Here is a 15,167-nt window from a genome sequence, read left to right on the forward strand (position 1 = left end):
CTGAACTCCAAATACATGTCGTACATGCATGCCCACAGTTACACACACACACACACACACACACACATGAATTTTGTTAATGCACACAATTCAGAATGTAACACCTGCAACTTTATTTATAATCTCAATATTGCTAACAATTTTATTAAAATTAGAACATCTTTTTGGTTGTTTGTTTTGAAACAGGGTCTCCCTGTTGCCCAAGTTGACCTGGAACTGGATATGTAAACCAGGCTGGCCTCACCGAGATCCACCTGCCTCTGCCTCCCTAGTGCTGGGATTACAGGCTTATGCCATCACAGCCAGGTGAAATGAGAACATCCTAAACTCTAATGGCTTCAAATATTTTCTGAGAAAAACTAATACATTAACATTAAAATGTGGAAACTGTCTAAAATGGAAAACATGTTCTTTCACAATTGGTCTAATGCATTATCCACAGGCAAAGCAGCTGATGACCCATTTTCAACTTCACAGAATGTAGCATTGGGCAGCTCCTGGCTACTTCTTCTTGCCTTTCTTTTTCTTCTGGGAGTCGGGAACCAGAGACTTCTTTTCCGACTCTGCCTTCAAGGCTGCCTCTTGAGCAGCCAGGGCTTCCAGACGCAAGCGTTCAACTTCCAGCAACTTCTTTCTGTATTCTTCCCGGATATCCAGGATCTTCTGTCGGGCTTCATCCAAAGAGTCCTATTCCAAAACAAAACACCAAGCGCATCTGCTGAAAATTATCTATGGTTCCATGTAAAATAAATACCTTTCCTTCACCCTTCCCTTATGTACAGCAACAGATTCATGGGAAACTTACTGAAGATGCAAATTAGGTGTGGTCTTGAATTTTAGCAATTCGAAAAATATGAAGTTGCTATAGAAGGCATGTGAGATCTTAACACTGAGTGAATGACCAAAAGCTTTAATGGGAGGAAAATAGGTTAAGGAAATTGGTAGAGATTTTGGCAGAGCAAACCCTGCCTTAAAGGAGTTCAGTTCCATTCTGCCCCTCACATAGTAATTGTGCTCAGTAAAGTACTAGTTCCCTACCTGTACTCTAGGCTTAAAATATATCAGGGCTGTGCTGAAGACCTTGTCAATAGTATCACCTAGTCCGCTAGTTTTCTTTGTTATTGTAGGCTTGAATTTCATTCTCACTGCCCCCCTACAACTGTGTTTATCTAGGACACCAGTCACTGGTCTCCAGCTACATCCAAGACCATTTCTTGGTTCTACCACACTGTCTCCTTTGGATGCCACAGTCTTAATAATTCTTCCTCTGCCTTACTAGCTGATCCTTTTTAGTCCCCTTGGCCAATTTCTTAATGTGGAAGAGACTACGGTGCTGTTTAACGCTTCAAAATTGCTATAATGAAGTAATAAGGATTAATGAACTGATGCTAGCCCGAATGGCATTTTCTAGAAGTGCCAGCTTTCTCTTCACACTGAACTCTTGGAGAATTTTTCATCATTCTGCAACTGGTGTGCTTTTGTTGAGAGGCTGGAATAGCTGACTGTCAGAATCAGACTTCATAATGCTTTTGATGAAAGAAAACTACTACATTAACCATCGTAAAGCTGCGTTCCTAGAAGCAGTTGCACAAGTACAAGAGGACAGCTCTGGCACATGCAAAGTCATGAGTGAGATGCAGGCATTGTAAGAATCTGTGTCAAGTAAATTTAACATGTCTGTAAATTCTTGATGAGTGGGCACAGTCTCTCCTATTTCATAAGAAATCTGTTACAATTATATTTCTAATAAAATGGCTTCATTCAAAACTAGGGTATGTATCTGCACCTCACACTTGAATGCCTAGGCTCTGAATGCAAAGCTTCTCTGATATTTACTCTCCATGTGGTCCTCATCTGTTGCATTACTTTGGCTACCAGGCACTGAAAACAGAAACAGCAATCTTGAAATTCCCTTTTTCTGATAATATAATATGTTATAGTCAATCTATGTAGTTTTAACATTCATTCATTGATTCCGTGATTCATTTATCAAACACACTTCCCATTCCCCGCTGTAAGGCATAAAAGTGAACTAAAACAAAGGCCCTCTTCACGTGTAGTCAATATTCTAGTAGAGACAGACTAAAAATGCATTCATATTTAGAGTACATAGCTACATTTTTATGTTAAACGATAAAGATCTGTAATTTTTAAATAGGCCTAAACCAAATAAACCTAATTATTTTCTCTTTCTTCTATTTTATTTCTGCTTCCTGATATACGTGATGCCACAGATTTCTGGGCTTTGAGGCATTCTATGCAAATTCTGTGGCACATTAGGGAGCTTCTGATTGGTTTTCCCACAGCCAGTGTTGAATTTGGCATTCTAAATTCTGGGAATGTAGTTCTCAGTTATTTTCCAAATTAACAAATCATTCCATTGCCTTCTGTCTCATTCATCTCATCTTTAGATGAATTCCCATTATGATAGGTTAGTGAGATCTTTAGGGAGGGAGGGAAGTAAGGTATGTGACCATCTGCCAGTCCTTTCTGGGAAGTTGTGAATTGAGGAAGCAATTTCTTAATTGAATTTTTTGGAATTTTCATTCAATATAATTTAATAGTATTTAGGCCCCTCTCCAATTCCTCTCCACCAAATTTAATGAACTCTATTGTTTATAAAGACCTATAGAGACTAATGTGTACCCCCCAAATGTCCTTCAGTGTGGAATGTGGATCCATCCACTGGAGCCTGGCTAACTTTCTAAGAGTCCCATCCTTGGAAGAGATTGACTCTCCCTCTCCCAGCACCTATGGTTGCCAATAGTTCCTTAGGTAGGGTTGCGATCTCTTACCCAGTTTCCCCACATCTATGCTGGGCTTCTGTCTGGTTTGAGCTTGAATAGGATGTATGCATGCTATCACCATTGCTGTAAGTTCATCTGAGTAAATAAATGGCCAGCTGTCTGGAAAACTGTTTCCTTGTGGTCATCCACCACCATCTGTAACTCCAGTTCCAGGGCATCTGACACTTAGGCAGCAGAGGCAGGCAGATCTCTGTGAGTTCAAGAAGGCCAGCCTGGTCTACATAGTGAGTTCCAAACCAGCCACACTACAGGGAGACCCTGTCTCAAAAAGACCAAAAAAAAAAAAAAAAACCAACAACAAAAAAGAATTCTTTCTATTCTGTTAAATGATTCTAATTTCTTTCTTTTTTTAATATTACAAAAAGACTTGCCAAATGTGACCCACGTATGTACTTTAAACTCACCCGCATCTCCCCATACATGTCCAGAACTTCATCCTTTAGCTTAAATTGTTCTTCCTGATCAATGTCTCTGATGCTAAGGACCCTGCTCCTGTACTCCCTGAACTGATGGATTTCTTCTGCCTTCTCCATGGCTTGCTGCTGACTGAGCTCCTCTGTTTGCAGCAGAACCTCGTCATTTGTTTTCCTTGATGCAAGATGATCAGATAAAATAAGCAAATAGTTTGTGATCTGAGTCAATGTTATTTCAGAGCCCCCCAAATATTTTTGTATTGTGTTAACAGTGAGGTGGTTGGAACCAAAACAGCATGAGAGACGGCAGGGCAGGACATTATCCTCAAAATGACTTAGCTATTGTTTAGTGACCCACTGCTAGCTTAAGAAAATATCTTGGAAAATATTAGCAAATTCAGATGTACCATTTGAAAAGGTGATTGTGGAAGGGGTGTTCAAAACTATGAGAATAGTTTTAACTTTGAATTTATGCAGTTAAGTGATTGTGATGATATTCTCAAACATAAGCACACATGAGAGAATCTATTAATCCTATTATCTAGTCCTGAAGAAAATTTAGTCTCATGAAATAATAATAGTTGGTATTATAGGGACTTTCTGTAGCTTCACATTAATTTTTATTAAAAAACATTTAAATTATTTGATGATTGATATAATGAAACATTTGCCAAATTTAAGATGAGAAATCATGTAATACTAAACAGTTGGACAAACAGAAGCTATAATAAGCATTGAATTTCAACATTTCAGTTGCTTAGCAACTACCCATTGGTAATGTATTCAAAATTCTATGAACACAGTTGTCTGTATTAATCATGTTTATTGACACTTACCGTATGTAATGACTGAAGTCCACACATTCTAATGCTTTTCGAATGACTTTTGGAGACATTTCCAAGATTGTTGGGGATCGTGAATGGGATGTTGCTAGAAAACAAAGGATGTAGGCTTTTAAAAACTAATCTACAACACCTGACTAAATAACTATTATATCTCATTTTGATTAAAAATGACATTTTCTGTTAAGAAATAACCACTGCTTAAGTTATGATTTTATGGAAGTACCCTTATGAATTATATTTCACATTCATCCTCTGTCTGGTATGAATTTGTCTATAGTTAAAAGAAATTAATAAGTGAAGATACATTATTAGAATAGTAACAAATTTTTCCTAAGTTATAGTTAAATGAAGGAGGAAAAAAATCCTCTTTAAATTACAAAGTTTCCTTATAAGAAAATTAAATGATCCAAAATTTAAAGAGCTTGAGAAACGTGTGAAAGTCATGCTAGGCTCTATGGGGGTTGGAATTTAAATCTACCTAAAACAAATTATTGTACCTTCCACTAAAATTAGCACTATATAAAGGAAAAACAGGGTCTGGAGAGATGTCTCAGTACTTAAGAACACTGACTGTTTTTGCAGAAGATCCAGGTTCAAATCCCAGCATCTTCATGGTAGCTAACAACTGTCCATAATTCCAGTTCCAGGGGATCCAACAGCCTCTCTGTCCTCCGTGGGCATTGCACGACCTGGGTGCACTTACCTACCTACAGGCATAACACTCATATACATAAAAATAAAATAAAAATAATAAATAAAATATTTAAAGAAAAACATTGAAACTCTGATCAACATCTTTTGACTCCACATACCCGGGTGTAGGGAGCCCACAAGGACAGATTTCATAAAGAATTTAGTCTTCAGATGACATCAGTCTTCTGACTTTTCCAGACCATTTTGTCTTTGAAAAAACTTATGAAAGAATAGTTTATGTGCAATAAAATTAACCCATTTTAAGGGTGAAATACTTTTAAATCGATTCATTGGGTTCTTTGGTTATCATAAAAGTCCAGTTTAAACCATCAGCACTATTCAAGTGAGATCCTGGGGCCCTTCTACAGCCAGTCTACATGGCACCAGAAGCTCTGGGCAGCCATTAATCTACATTTGTATATCTAGTTTTGTTTTTCTGGATTTCTCTTCTAAGTAGGAATGTGTTGGGTCACAAGATAAAGTTACACTTAATATTTTTAGAAATTTTCAAGCCATAGTGGGTATTTTTCACTGTTTTTAAGTGTTTGTGTGTGTGTGTGTGTGTGTGTGTGTGTGTATACATACTATGGTACACTTGTGGAGGTCAGAGGACAACTACTTTTAAAGATTATTTCATTGTATGTGTATGCACATTTTGTCTGCATGTATATATGTGTACAATGTGCATGCCTGATGCCCGTGGAGGCATCTGATCCTTTGGAACTAAGTTCTATACAGTTTCGTGCTGCCATTTGGGTACTGTGAACCAAACCTGGGTCCTCTGCAAGAGCGGCAAGCGTTTTAACCCTTGAGCCGTCTTTCTATAGCCTCTCAGAGGAACATTTATGGGAGCTGGTTCTGACCTTACACCTTGTAGGGGCAGGGTCTCCTTTGTTTTCTGTTGCCACATGGTTTACTGAAAGCTAGCTGAGCTGTGAACTTTCAGCTAATTCTCTAGTCTCTCCCTCCCATTCTCCCGGATAAGTGCTGGGATTACAGATGCATGTTGCGACGTCTGACTTATTAATGTGGGTTCGAGGTATCAAACTCAAATTGTCAGGCTTGCATGTCAAGCAAACACTTTCACCCACTAAGTCATCCCTCTGGCCCTCAAACCATAATGTTCTGACTGTAATTAATATCATAATATACTTTGAAATCACAAAGAAAAATCGTCCCACTTCATTCTCTCTTTTAACAACTCTTATTTTTAAGAGCAGTTTTAGATTCATAATAATACTGGGAAGTCGGGGCTGGGGAGATGGCTCAGCGGTTAAGAACACTGGCTGTTCTTGCAGAAGACCCAGGTTCGAATCCCAGCACCCACATGGCAGCTAACAACTGTCCGTAACTCCAGTTCCAGGGGATTCAATGGCCTCTTCTGTCCTCTGTGGGCATTGCACAACACAGGTGCACTTACCTACATGCAAGCAATACACACATACACATAAAATAAAAATAATAAATAAAATATTTTAGTAATACTGGGACGTCTTCTGTTTAATCTTTCCCAAATTTATGCAGTTTCTCCATTTTCAGTATTTCTCAATGGTAAATTTCTTGAAATTAGTCAATCTGCATTGACCATTATCTCCCAAACTCCACAGTTTACTTTAGGGTTCATTCAAGGTGTTATGCATTCTTTGGATTCGGAAAATTGTTTGGAGACACTATCAATTAGAGTAGTTTCTCTGCCCTAGAAGGGTTCTAGGCCCTATTATTTTTTGTCCCATTCATAACCTTGTGAACCAATGATCTTTTTGGTATCTTCAAAGTTTTACCTTTTCCAGAATGTAACTGAGTTGTACAAGTACAGGATGTCCTCTTTCCTGACTGGCTACTTTCATGTGTGTTTTAATGCATCATAGCTCATTCTTAACCTAAGACTCTATTAACATTACATACTGATCAATTGGATTGTGCTCTCTCTCTGCTGGACAAGCACTTCTGCTATTTCAAAGTTTTGGTAATAAAGTTGCAGTAAACGTCCATGTGCAGTGTTTTGTGTGGGCAGAAGCTCTCAGTCCTTTGGGAAGATACCAAGTATGATCACTGGATCATATAGTAAGAGTATGCTTAGTTTTGTTCAACTGCCTTTCTGAGTGGATCTGCCATTTTTCTTCTGTTAGCAATGATTAAAAATTCTCATCACTCTGGGGCTGGAGAGATGGGTTGGTGGCTAACAGCATTGGCTGCTCTTGCAGAGGACCTGGGTTCAGCACCTACATGGCAGAGCAACATCATCTGTAACTCCAGTTCCAGGGATCTGACACCCTCTTCTGGCCTCTGCAAGTACTGCAGGTCATGGGTGCTCTTACAAACCTGCAGTCAAAACACTCACACACATAATGATATTTTAAAAGAGTCTTTATTGCTCACTTAATACTTGATGTTTCCAGTGTTCTGAATTTTGGCCATTCTAATAGGTTTACAGTGGTATTTCATTATTGGTTCAATTTGAATTTTCCTGATACAAATGAGGTAGAGCATCTTTCTGTTTAACTGCTCTCCTTATATTTTCTTTAGGCTAGTGTCTGTTAAGATTTTTGATGTTTTTAAAATCTTATTATTAGTTTTATTATTTTGAATTTTGGGCTCTTTGTATAGTTTGTAAAGCAGCCTTTATCATAAACATCTTTTGCAAACATTTTCCCTCATTCTGTGACTTGGCTTTTCATTCTCTTGATACTAACTCTTCCAGAGTAGAAAAATTTCATTTCATTCAAGTCCAGCTTGTTAATTTTTTCATGAATGGTATTCCTGGTATTACATCCAAAAATATCACCAAACCACAGGTCATCTATATTTCTTTCTACTACCTTATATTGTCAAATTTTTATAACTTTGCATTTTATATTTAGGTGGCCCATTTTGTGCTAAATTTTGTGACTAGGGCAAGGTCTTTGATTAGATTCCTTGATTTTTGGATTCATTCTTTGTATGTTCATGTACAGTTGCTCTAACACCACATGGTGAAAAACCATCTTATCTCCATTGTGCTTGACTCGGCTTTGTTGAAAATCAGCCAAATATTACTTCAGTCTGTTTTCTGGTGCTGTAAATGAATACCACACACATAGTAACACAACAAAATAGAAACTTGTTTTTCTCACAGTCCTGGAAGCTTAGAAGTCCAAGAACATGGCTCCATTCTCTACTTAGGCCTCTTTCCATTGCAGAACAATATGGTGTATAAGAGAGGAAAGAGACTGGGCCCAACTCAAACTTTGAATCTAAAGCACATTCCCATGATAACTACACCACCCATGCAATATGGCACTGACCGACTCATTCATGAAGGTGAAGGGTCCAAGGAATAGCTTATTAGTTATAAGAGTTTTGGGTAGATATTTCAATGTTTCTATGTACTGGAGTATTTTATGTACAGAGGTGATATGGTTTCTTTCCAATTTGGGTAAGACTTACTGTCATTTCTCTTGTCTGACTGCTCTGGTAAGAACTTCCACACTATATCAAATGAAGGTGGTAAATTTGCACATCCTTATCTTATTCCAGATCTTAAAAAGACATCTTTCAACTTTTTCCCATCTGCAGTTGGCATACATATAATGGCCTTTACTATGTTGAAGTATATTCATATACATACATAATTTGCTCAGTGTTCTTATCATGAATTAATGCTTAATTTTATAAAATTCCTTTTATTTATCTATTGAGATAAAGACATGTTTTTGTCCTTCATTCCATTTATGTGGGAGACAGGCTTGAGCCTAGGGTGAAAGTCTTATTGACAGCCATACAGCAGGCCTGAGGCAATGGCCTGATTGCTGGAACCACAAGGAACACCTTGTGACATTTGCTCCCATTGGCAGATCATGAGACTGATGCCTAGAGCTCACCACTCCCTAATCACCACCTTTGGACGCCAAAATTGCAACACTTAGGTATTCCAAATTGCAACACTTAGATAGTGCAACAGTCAGGGTCACGTGGTTTACAGGAATCCAGGCTCTGTGATCTGAAACCCATTATGCTAATGAGGCATCCTACCCGCTATTCTGTGATAGGATGATAAGTCTGTTATGCTAATAAGAGGCTAAGTCTGTTATGCTAACAAGGTATCCTACTTGCTGTACTGTGATAGGACGCTAAACCTGTTATGCTAATAAGATACCCTACTTGCTGTGTTGTGATTGGACCACTACCCCTATATAAGCTTGTGCCTTCCTGCAATAAAGCAGATTTGTGTCACTGAACCTGGTCTCCTGTGTCTGAATGTGGCTCCGTTGACACAGTCTCCTTACCAGCCCTGGGGTCCGGGACTGGGCAGAAGCAGTGGCGACAGAAGGTGGCACCAGGTGAGCAGAAGAACAGCCTCAGCCCAGGGTGAGAAGAGGGGCAGCCTTGACGCCCATGAGAACGAAGGAGCGGCACCCATGAGAACGGAAGAGTGGCTGGCGGTGACTGCACATTTATATGGTATATCCTGATTATTGATCTATTGAACTATATTTACACGCCTGGGGCAACTGCTATGTGATCACAGTAAATAATATTTTTAATGTACTTTTAGATTTGGTTGGCCAGTTCTTTAAAAAGATTTATTTTTAAGTATGTATCTGTTTGTGAGTGTGTGTCCTCAAAGAGGCCATAAGAGGGCATCAGATCCCCTGGAACTGAGTTATGGGGGCAGTTTTGAGCCTTCAGGTATGGTGCTGGGAACAGCACCAGCTGTCTCTCAACCCCTGGCTTGTAAGATTTGTTGAGGATATTCACAACTGTTTTCATCAAGCATGATGGCCAGTAGTTTTATTGTATTGCTGTCCCTGTCTGGTTTGAGATCCATGTAATGCTGGCCTCATGGAATGATTGTGAAAGATTCTCCTCCTTTTCAACTTTTTGAAATAATTTTAAAAAGAACTGTTTGAACTTTACTGGTGGTAAACAACAGTGAAGGTGGCTAGTAGCCCTGGCCTTTCTTTGATGGGAGAATTTATTATTGATTCAGTCTGTTACTTGCTGTTCATTGGTTTAGGTTTTTCTACTTATATATTGTCCAATATTTTATTTTAATTTTGCTTTTTTATTTGTGTGTATATGTGTGCAGGCAAGCATGCAGAGGCCAGAGGTCGATGGATGTCTTCCTACATGATTTTCCACTTTATTTTTTGAAACACTGTCTTTCATGGGACCTGGAACTCATTGTCTGGGCAGCACTGACTGGCCAGCAGGCCCTGGGGATCCACCTGCGTCAAGCATTAGGGCTACAGACACAGGCTGCCTCCCTGGCTCGTGCTTGCCTGAGCTGAACTCAGGTCCTCATGCTTTATGGCAAGTGCTTTACCAACTTAGCCATCTTCTGAGCCTTAGCATCCAAACTCTGTGAGCTGTGTGTGTCCAGGAACTTGTCTGTTTCTTGTAGGTCATATTTGTTGGTATAAGATGTTCATAATATAGGGCTGGAAAGTGGTTAAGAGCACTGGCTGCTCTTGCAGAGGACCTGGGTTTAGTCCCCAGCACCCACATGGCAGCTAACTACCATCCTAACTACAGGTCCAAGGAATCTGATGCCTTCTTCTGATCTCAATGAGCATTGCATGACAAGGGTGCACTAACATACACACAGGCAAAACACTCATACACATAAAATAAGAATATATTTCTTTAAAAATTATTCATAATAATGCCTAAAGATGCCTTCGCATTTCTGTCTTGTCAATTTTAATATTTTCTCTTTCATTGCTGGTTTTACTTATCTGAGTTTTTCTTTTCCTTTTTAAAGTTAGTGTAGCTAAAGGCTTGTGGATATTATTTCTTTTCAAGGAAGCTGCTAGTTATTTGTATTTTTGTTTTTAGTCCTCATTTCTCTGGCCTTGCTTTGATCTCATTTCTCTGATTCCCTGAGCTGCACTGATGGCTGCAGGATCACTTTTCAAGGGAGGTTTCCCTAATCTCCCCTTTTAGCACTGCCTTGGTTTGGACATGCTGAGTTGCTTTTTCACTTGTTTGAAAGCATTTTTTTTTTACAATACACATTGCAGTTAGCCATCTCTACATCAGATTAGGATGAACTCAAGCAGGATATAAAATCTTTTCTGATATGGCTCCTTTTTCCTCTGCCAACATTTCTGTTATTATTAGCATATGTTAAGTCCACAAATACAGTCTTCAAACTAGTCTTCTCAAGTCAATTTGAAAACTCAAAAATATGATTCTGCTTTCTTCAAACATGCATCTACATAATCACCTCTCTTTATGAATCTGAATTACTTTCCGAGGTCATTTTCTCTCAATCCAGAGGATTTCCTTTGGTACTTACTGAAGTGACATCTTCTAGAGTCTATCCATTAGTGTTTGTTTTCAGGAAGATATGTCTGTCTTTCCTCAATCATCTTCCTCCTTCCTTTTTCTTTTCTCAGTGCTAGGCAAGTGCTGTACTAGGGGGCTGTACCCCCATCCCCACTCCTATTTTGACTCAATTTTAAGGATTTTTTTTTAACTGGATACAGGATTCTTGGTCAATAGTATTTCTTTCAATTCCACAATGCCACCTCCACCACCTCACTGCCTCTGCTGTTTTGGAGGGTAAGTTAGCTCTTAACCTTATTGCAGTTCTCTTGAGTAAGATGCCACTTTTCTCCTTATAAAGCTTTCAAGGATTTCTCTCCGTATTTTCTTTTGATAGATTGATTAAGATGTGTTCAACTTTAAATCCTCTTGAATTCATCTCACTTATAATTCTTTGTGTTTCTTGAATATGTATTTAAGTGATGTTTTCCTTCAATAAAAGTTGTAAAGTTTCCAGCCATTACTGATTCCATCTTGTTTTCCGTCATTTTCCATATAGTATTTCAGGCAGTCTATTACAAAGACTTTCGTATGTTTGATGGCTCTTTTTAGCTCTGCATGCCTGCTTTCCATTCCTTCAATCCTGTTAGATTATCTCTACTGACAGGGGCACACTATTGATTCTTCCTCTGTTAGCCCAAGTAGCATGCTGGTTTCTATACTGGATTCTTTATTTCAGTTGTACTTTTAACTTCAGAACTTTCAGTTGGTTTGTTATACTTTCTAGCTTCATAGTGACAAGTAAATTCTTTCAACATGGTTTCTTTTAGTGCCCACCCCCGCCGTGTGTGTGTGTGTGTGTGGCTTATGCACACATGTGGAGGTGTGCATGCACAGGATGACATCAGGAGTCTTGATCTATCGCTCTGCCTTTTCCCCTAAAGCAGGATCTTTCACTGACTCTAGAGTTAAGCTGGCAGTCAGCATGTCCCCATGATCCTCCTGTCTCTGTCCCTGACAGCTCTGGTGTTACAGACATGTGTGGTCATGCCCTGCTTTTTACATAGCTGCTGTGGATTTGAAGCCAGGTCCTCGTGTTTGTGCTTCAAGTGCTCTTCCCACTCAGGCATGTCCTCGGCCCTCCTTTAGTTTTGCCATTGCAGTTATAACAGCCACTTTGAAACTTCTGATCAGGTGTGCTGTCCCAGAGCTGCCTTCTAATTGCTGCTCGTTTTACCCTATGCATCAGCCTCACCTATTTCTTTGTCTGACTAGTATAAATTTGGTTAAAAATTGGACACTGTCTATAAAACAATGTAACTGTAGATTCTGGTTCCTTATAACATCTTGACTTCCTTGTAGTATTTAGTCAATGGTGTTTCTATTCAATTTTCTTTGGTTTGAATTTTTAAGCCTCATTTCCTAGAGACCATCCTTGGGTCAGAAGGGTCTGAATGTCAGCCAATTGTCAGGGGTTTCCTTAAACATGCCATATCAGCAGAGGCTTCTACTCTTGACTATGGAAACTGTGTGGCCAGGGACCACATTCAAAGATCTGCTAGTGTGTGCATTTTCCATTGCTTTCTCTGATTTAGGACTTGGACTGAGCCAGGCGCACATGGATATCATGACCCTCTGGACTCTCTTGAGTGTAACACACACAACCTTAGATATGTGTGTGGGCTTCCAGAAGCCCAGTAAAATTTGGAGCACATCAGAGAGCTCACAGTAGATGACTTATTATTCAAATCATCCTGCTCAGTTCGGCTGATCTCTTGACTGCCCTGACCAGCAGCCCCATCGCAGGCAGCTATGACACTGACCACTCCCTACTGTCTGCAACCAAGTTCCCGCTTGTTTTTTCACATGGGTGATGGGCATGGAGCTTTGCCATGGAGCCTCAGAACATCTGCCAGAGATTCTTGCTGTGGCATCAGCATAAGAGATGTCTATTTCCTGTTTAGGAACCCCAGTATCACATGCATTTGTCGTGATCGCTCATATAACTTTATTTCAGACGTGCATACAGCTTAACGGTGGAATCAGTACTTACCAGTGCTGTCCTTGCGCATGATCTGCTCCCATTCTTCCTTCCCAGAGATGGATACACTGCTCTCATTGCTGGTGGATTTTGTCAAATCTTTTACACTCTTGGTCAACTGCCACTTTTTCCATAGCATGCTCCCTGCTGCTGTTGGTGGCAGTTCTTTGCTGTCTCCATCTCTCCCACCAGCTCCTCCTGTTTCTCCTACAACACAAATTATATGTCCCTGAAAAAACATGTCTGCTAAGCCACATGCAAAAAAAAAAAAAAAAAAAAAAAAATCTAACATGGTTTGCTTGTGTGAGCACTGGTTTGGAGAAGATGATTCAGAAGTTCCTCAGTGTCTAAACAGAGCACCAGTAACAACAAAATCAATCATTGCCAACTCCAAAAAAAAATAATGTGGGCAGTACAGTGTGCCAGGAAGCTTCCTTGGGCTACTAAATCACATAGAATAAGAGGCTTTTAGAAGATGAGACAATTATTGATAGACGTGAGATCTTTTAAAAAGTTTTTTATTTTTATTTTATGTGTGTGATTGTATTGCCTGCATGTATGTAGATGCACCCTTATCGGGCAATGCCCACAGAGGGCAGAAGAGGATCTCAGATCCCCCGGGACTGGACTTATGGATGGTTGTTAGTCACCATGTGGTGCTGGGATTCAAACCCAGATCTTCTGCAAGAGCAGCCAGTGCTCTTAACCACTGAGCCCTCTCTCCAGCCCCAGAAGTGAGATCTTTAATAACAAGGACTGCTGAGAAGGCAAGCCCTGAAGGAGATGCCATCAGCTCTGCAGACCATGGTACACAGGTCAGGTCCTTCTTTCTGGGATGGGCTCCTATGTACAGGTACTTAATATTGCCTTGAAACACAACTGAAAAGGGTCCTTGCTTGTGAAATCTTAAAGCTGGGAAGATTTTTCTTAGTAGTGATTCTATGTCCACTGTTTCAGACTCCTTGGCCATGGAGAAACTGTAATAATCTACTCCAACCACATCAGTCACACATTACTCTTTACTCATTCATTGCAAATAATCTAATTTTCATTATTTTCTGATTAGTGTGTAAATCATTTCTGCTTCCACAGAAACCCAACCTGGTGATAGTTGGATACAGGCAAGTGTCCCTGATAAGTCACAGGATCAAGGAGGCCCTGTCTGAATGCTGGCTGGGCTGCTGTATAACCTGTGAACTTAGAAATAGCACTGAGGCTCTCTGAGTCCTTAGAAAACTGGAATATATATCAATGGGTTGATATATGAGTATTAACAAAACATAGTTTGCTGTCTATATCTGTAGGTTCCACATCCATGGATTCAGTCAACTCACCATTGATCAAAACTATTAGTGGGAAGGCAAGGTAGCTCAGAAGTATACTTGCTGTATAAGCCTAGTAATCTTAGTTCAATCCCTGGTACCCACATAAAAGTGGAAAACAGAGTCCACAAAGTCACCTGACCCCCACACATGTGCTGGAAGACACACCTTCCCCACCACATCACATACACAATATAATAAATGATGCATGATTTAAAAATAATTTTAAAAGTATTGTTTAAAAGGTTATACTGTTATTTGCTAAGCAGTAAGTTCTATGCTAGTTTCATTTGTACTAAGCATATACAGATTTGCTTTTCTTTATATCATTCTCTAAATAATAGAGTATAACAACTTCTTAGAGTTTATATTGCATCTGGATTATCAGAAACACAAGAATAAATTAAAGAACATGGGAGAGTGCACATAGGTTAGATGCAAACACATCACCATTTAATAGAAGGTACATGAATATATGTGCTTTTTGATATGTATTCTAGGTCTAGGAAGCAATGCTCTTTGGATTCCAGGGTTTAAAATAAGAAAAATAATGCAGGTTGCAGGCTGAGACTATCACTCTATATAGGCAGTTAGCTTTATTATGATGATTCTTGTTATTATTATTATGGTGCCAGATTTACAGTAGTAGCCCTGCCTCTAATTCCACTAACTTCGTACTTTCACATGAGGTAGTAATTTTATTTTATCTCTGATTTCATCTTTTGTTTTTCTTTTTGAGACAGGGTTTCCTGTAACCCAGGTTAGCCTTGAACTCACTATGAAGCTGAGAATGAACT

General features: G+C 39.3%; 1 protein-coding gene across 1 annotated transcript in view; it reads right to left on the reverse strand.

Moving 5' to 3' along the window:
• Positions 1-259: 259 nt before the first annotated feature.
• Adgb (androglobin) overlaps positions 260-15,167 on the reverse strand; it is a 138,992-nt gene continuing 124,084 nt past the window's right edge. Inside the window, exons 34-37 of the mRNA XM_008836708.2 lie at positions 13,061-13,255; positions 4,057-4,150; positions 3,212-3,395; positions 260-687 (exon numbers count right to left, since the gene is read on the reverse strand). Of these exons, the coding sequence (XP_008834930.1) occupies positions 502-687; positions 3,212-3,395; positions 4,057-4,150; positions 13,061-13,255 (659 nt within the window). The 3' untranslated portion in view covers positions 260-501. The remainder of the gene's footprint in view (positions 688-3,211; positions 3,396-4,056; positions 4,151-13,060; positions 13,256-15,167) is intronic.

The sequence above is a fragment of the Nannospalax galili genome, unplaced genomic scaffold (assembly GCF_000622305.1).
Source record: "Nannospalax galili isolate Female #2095 unplaced genomic scaffold, S.galili_v1.0 scaffold377, whole genome shotgun sequence".
Lineage (NCBI taxonomy): Eukaryota > Metazoa > Chordata > Mammalia > Rodentia > Spalacidae > Nannospalax > Nannospalax galili.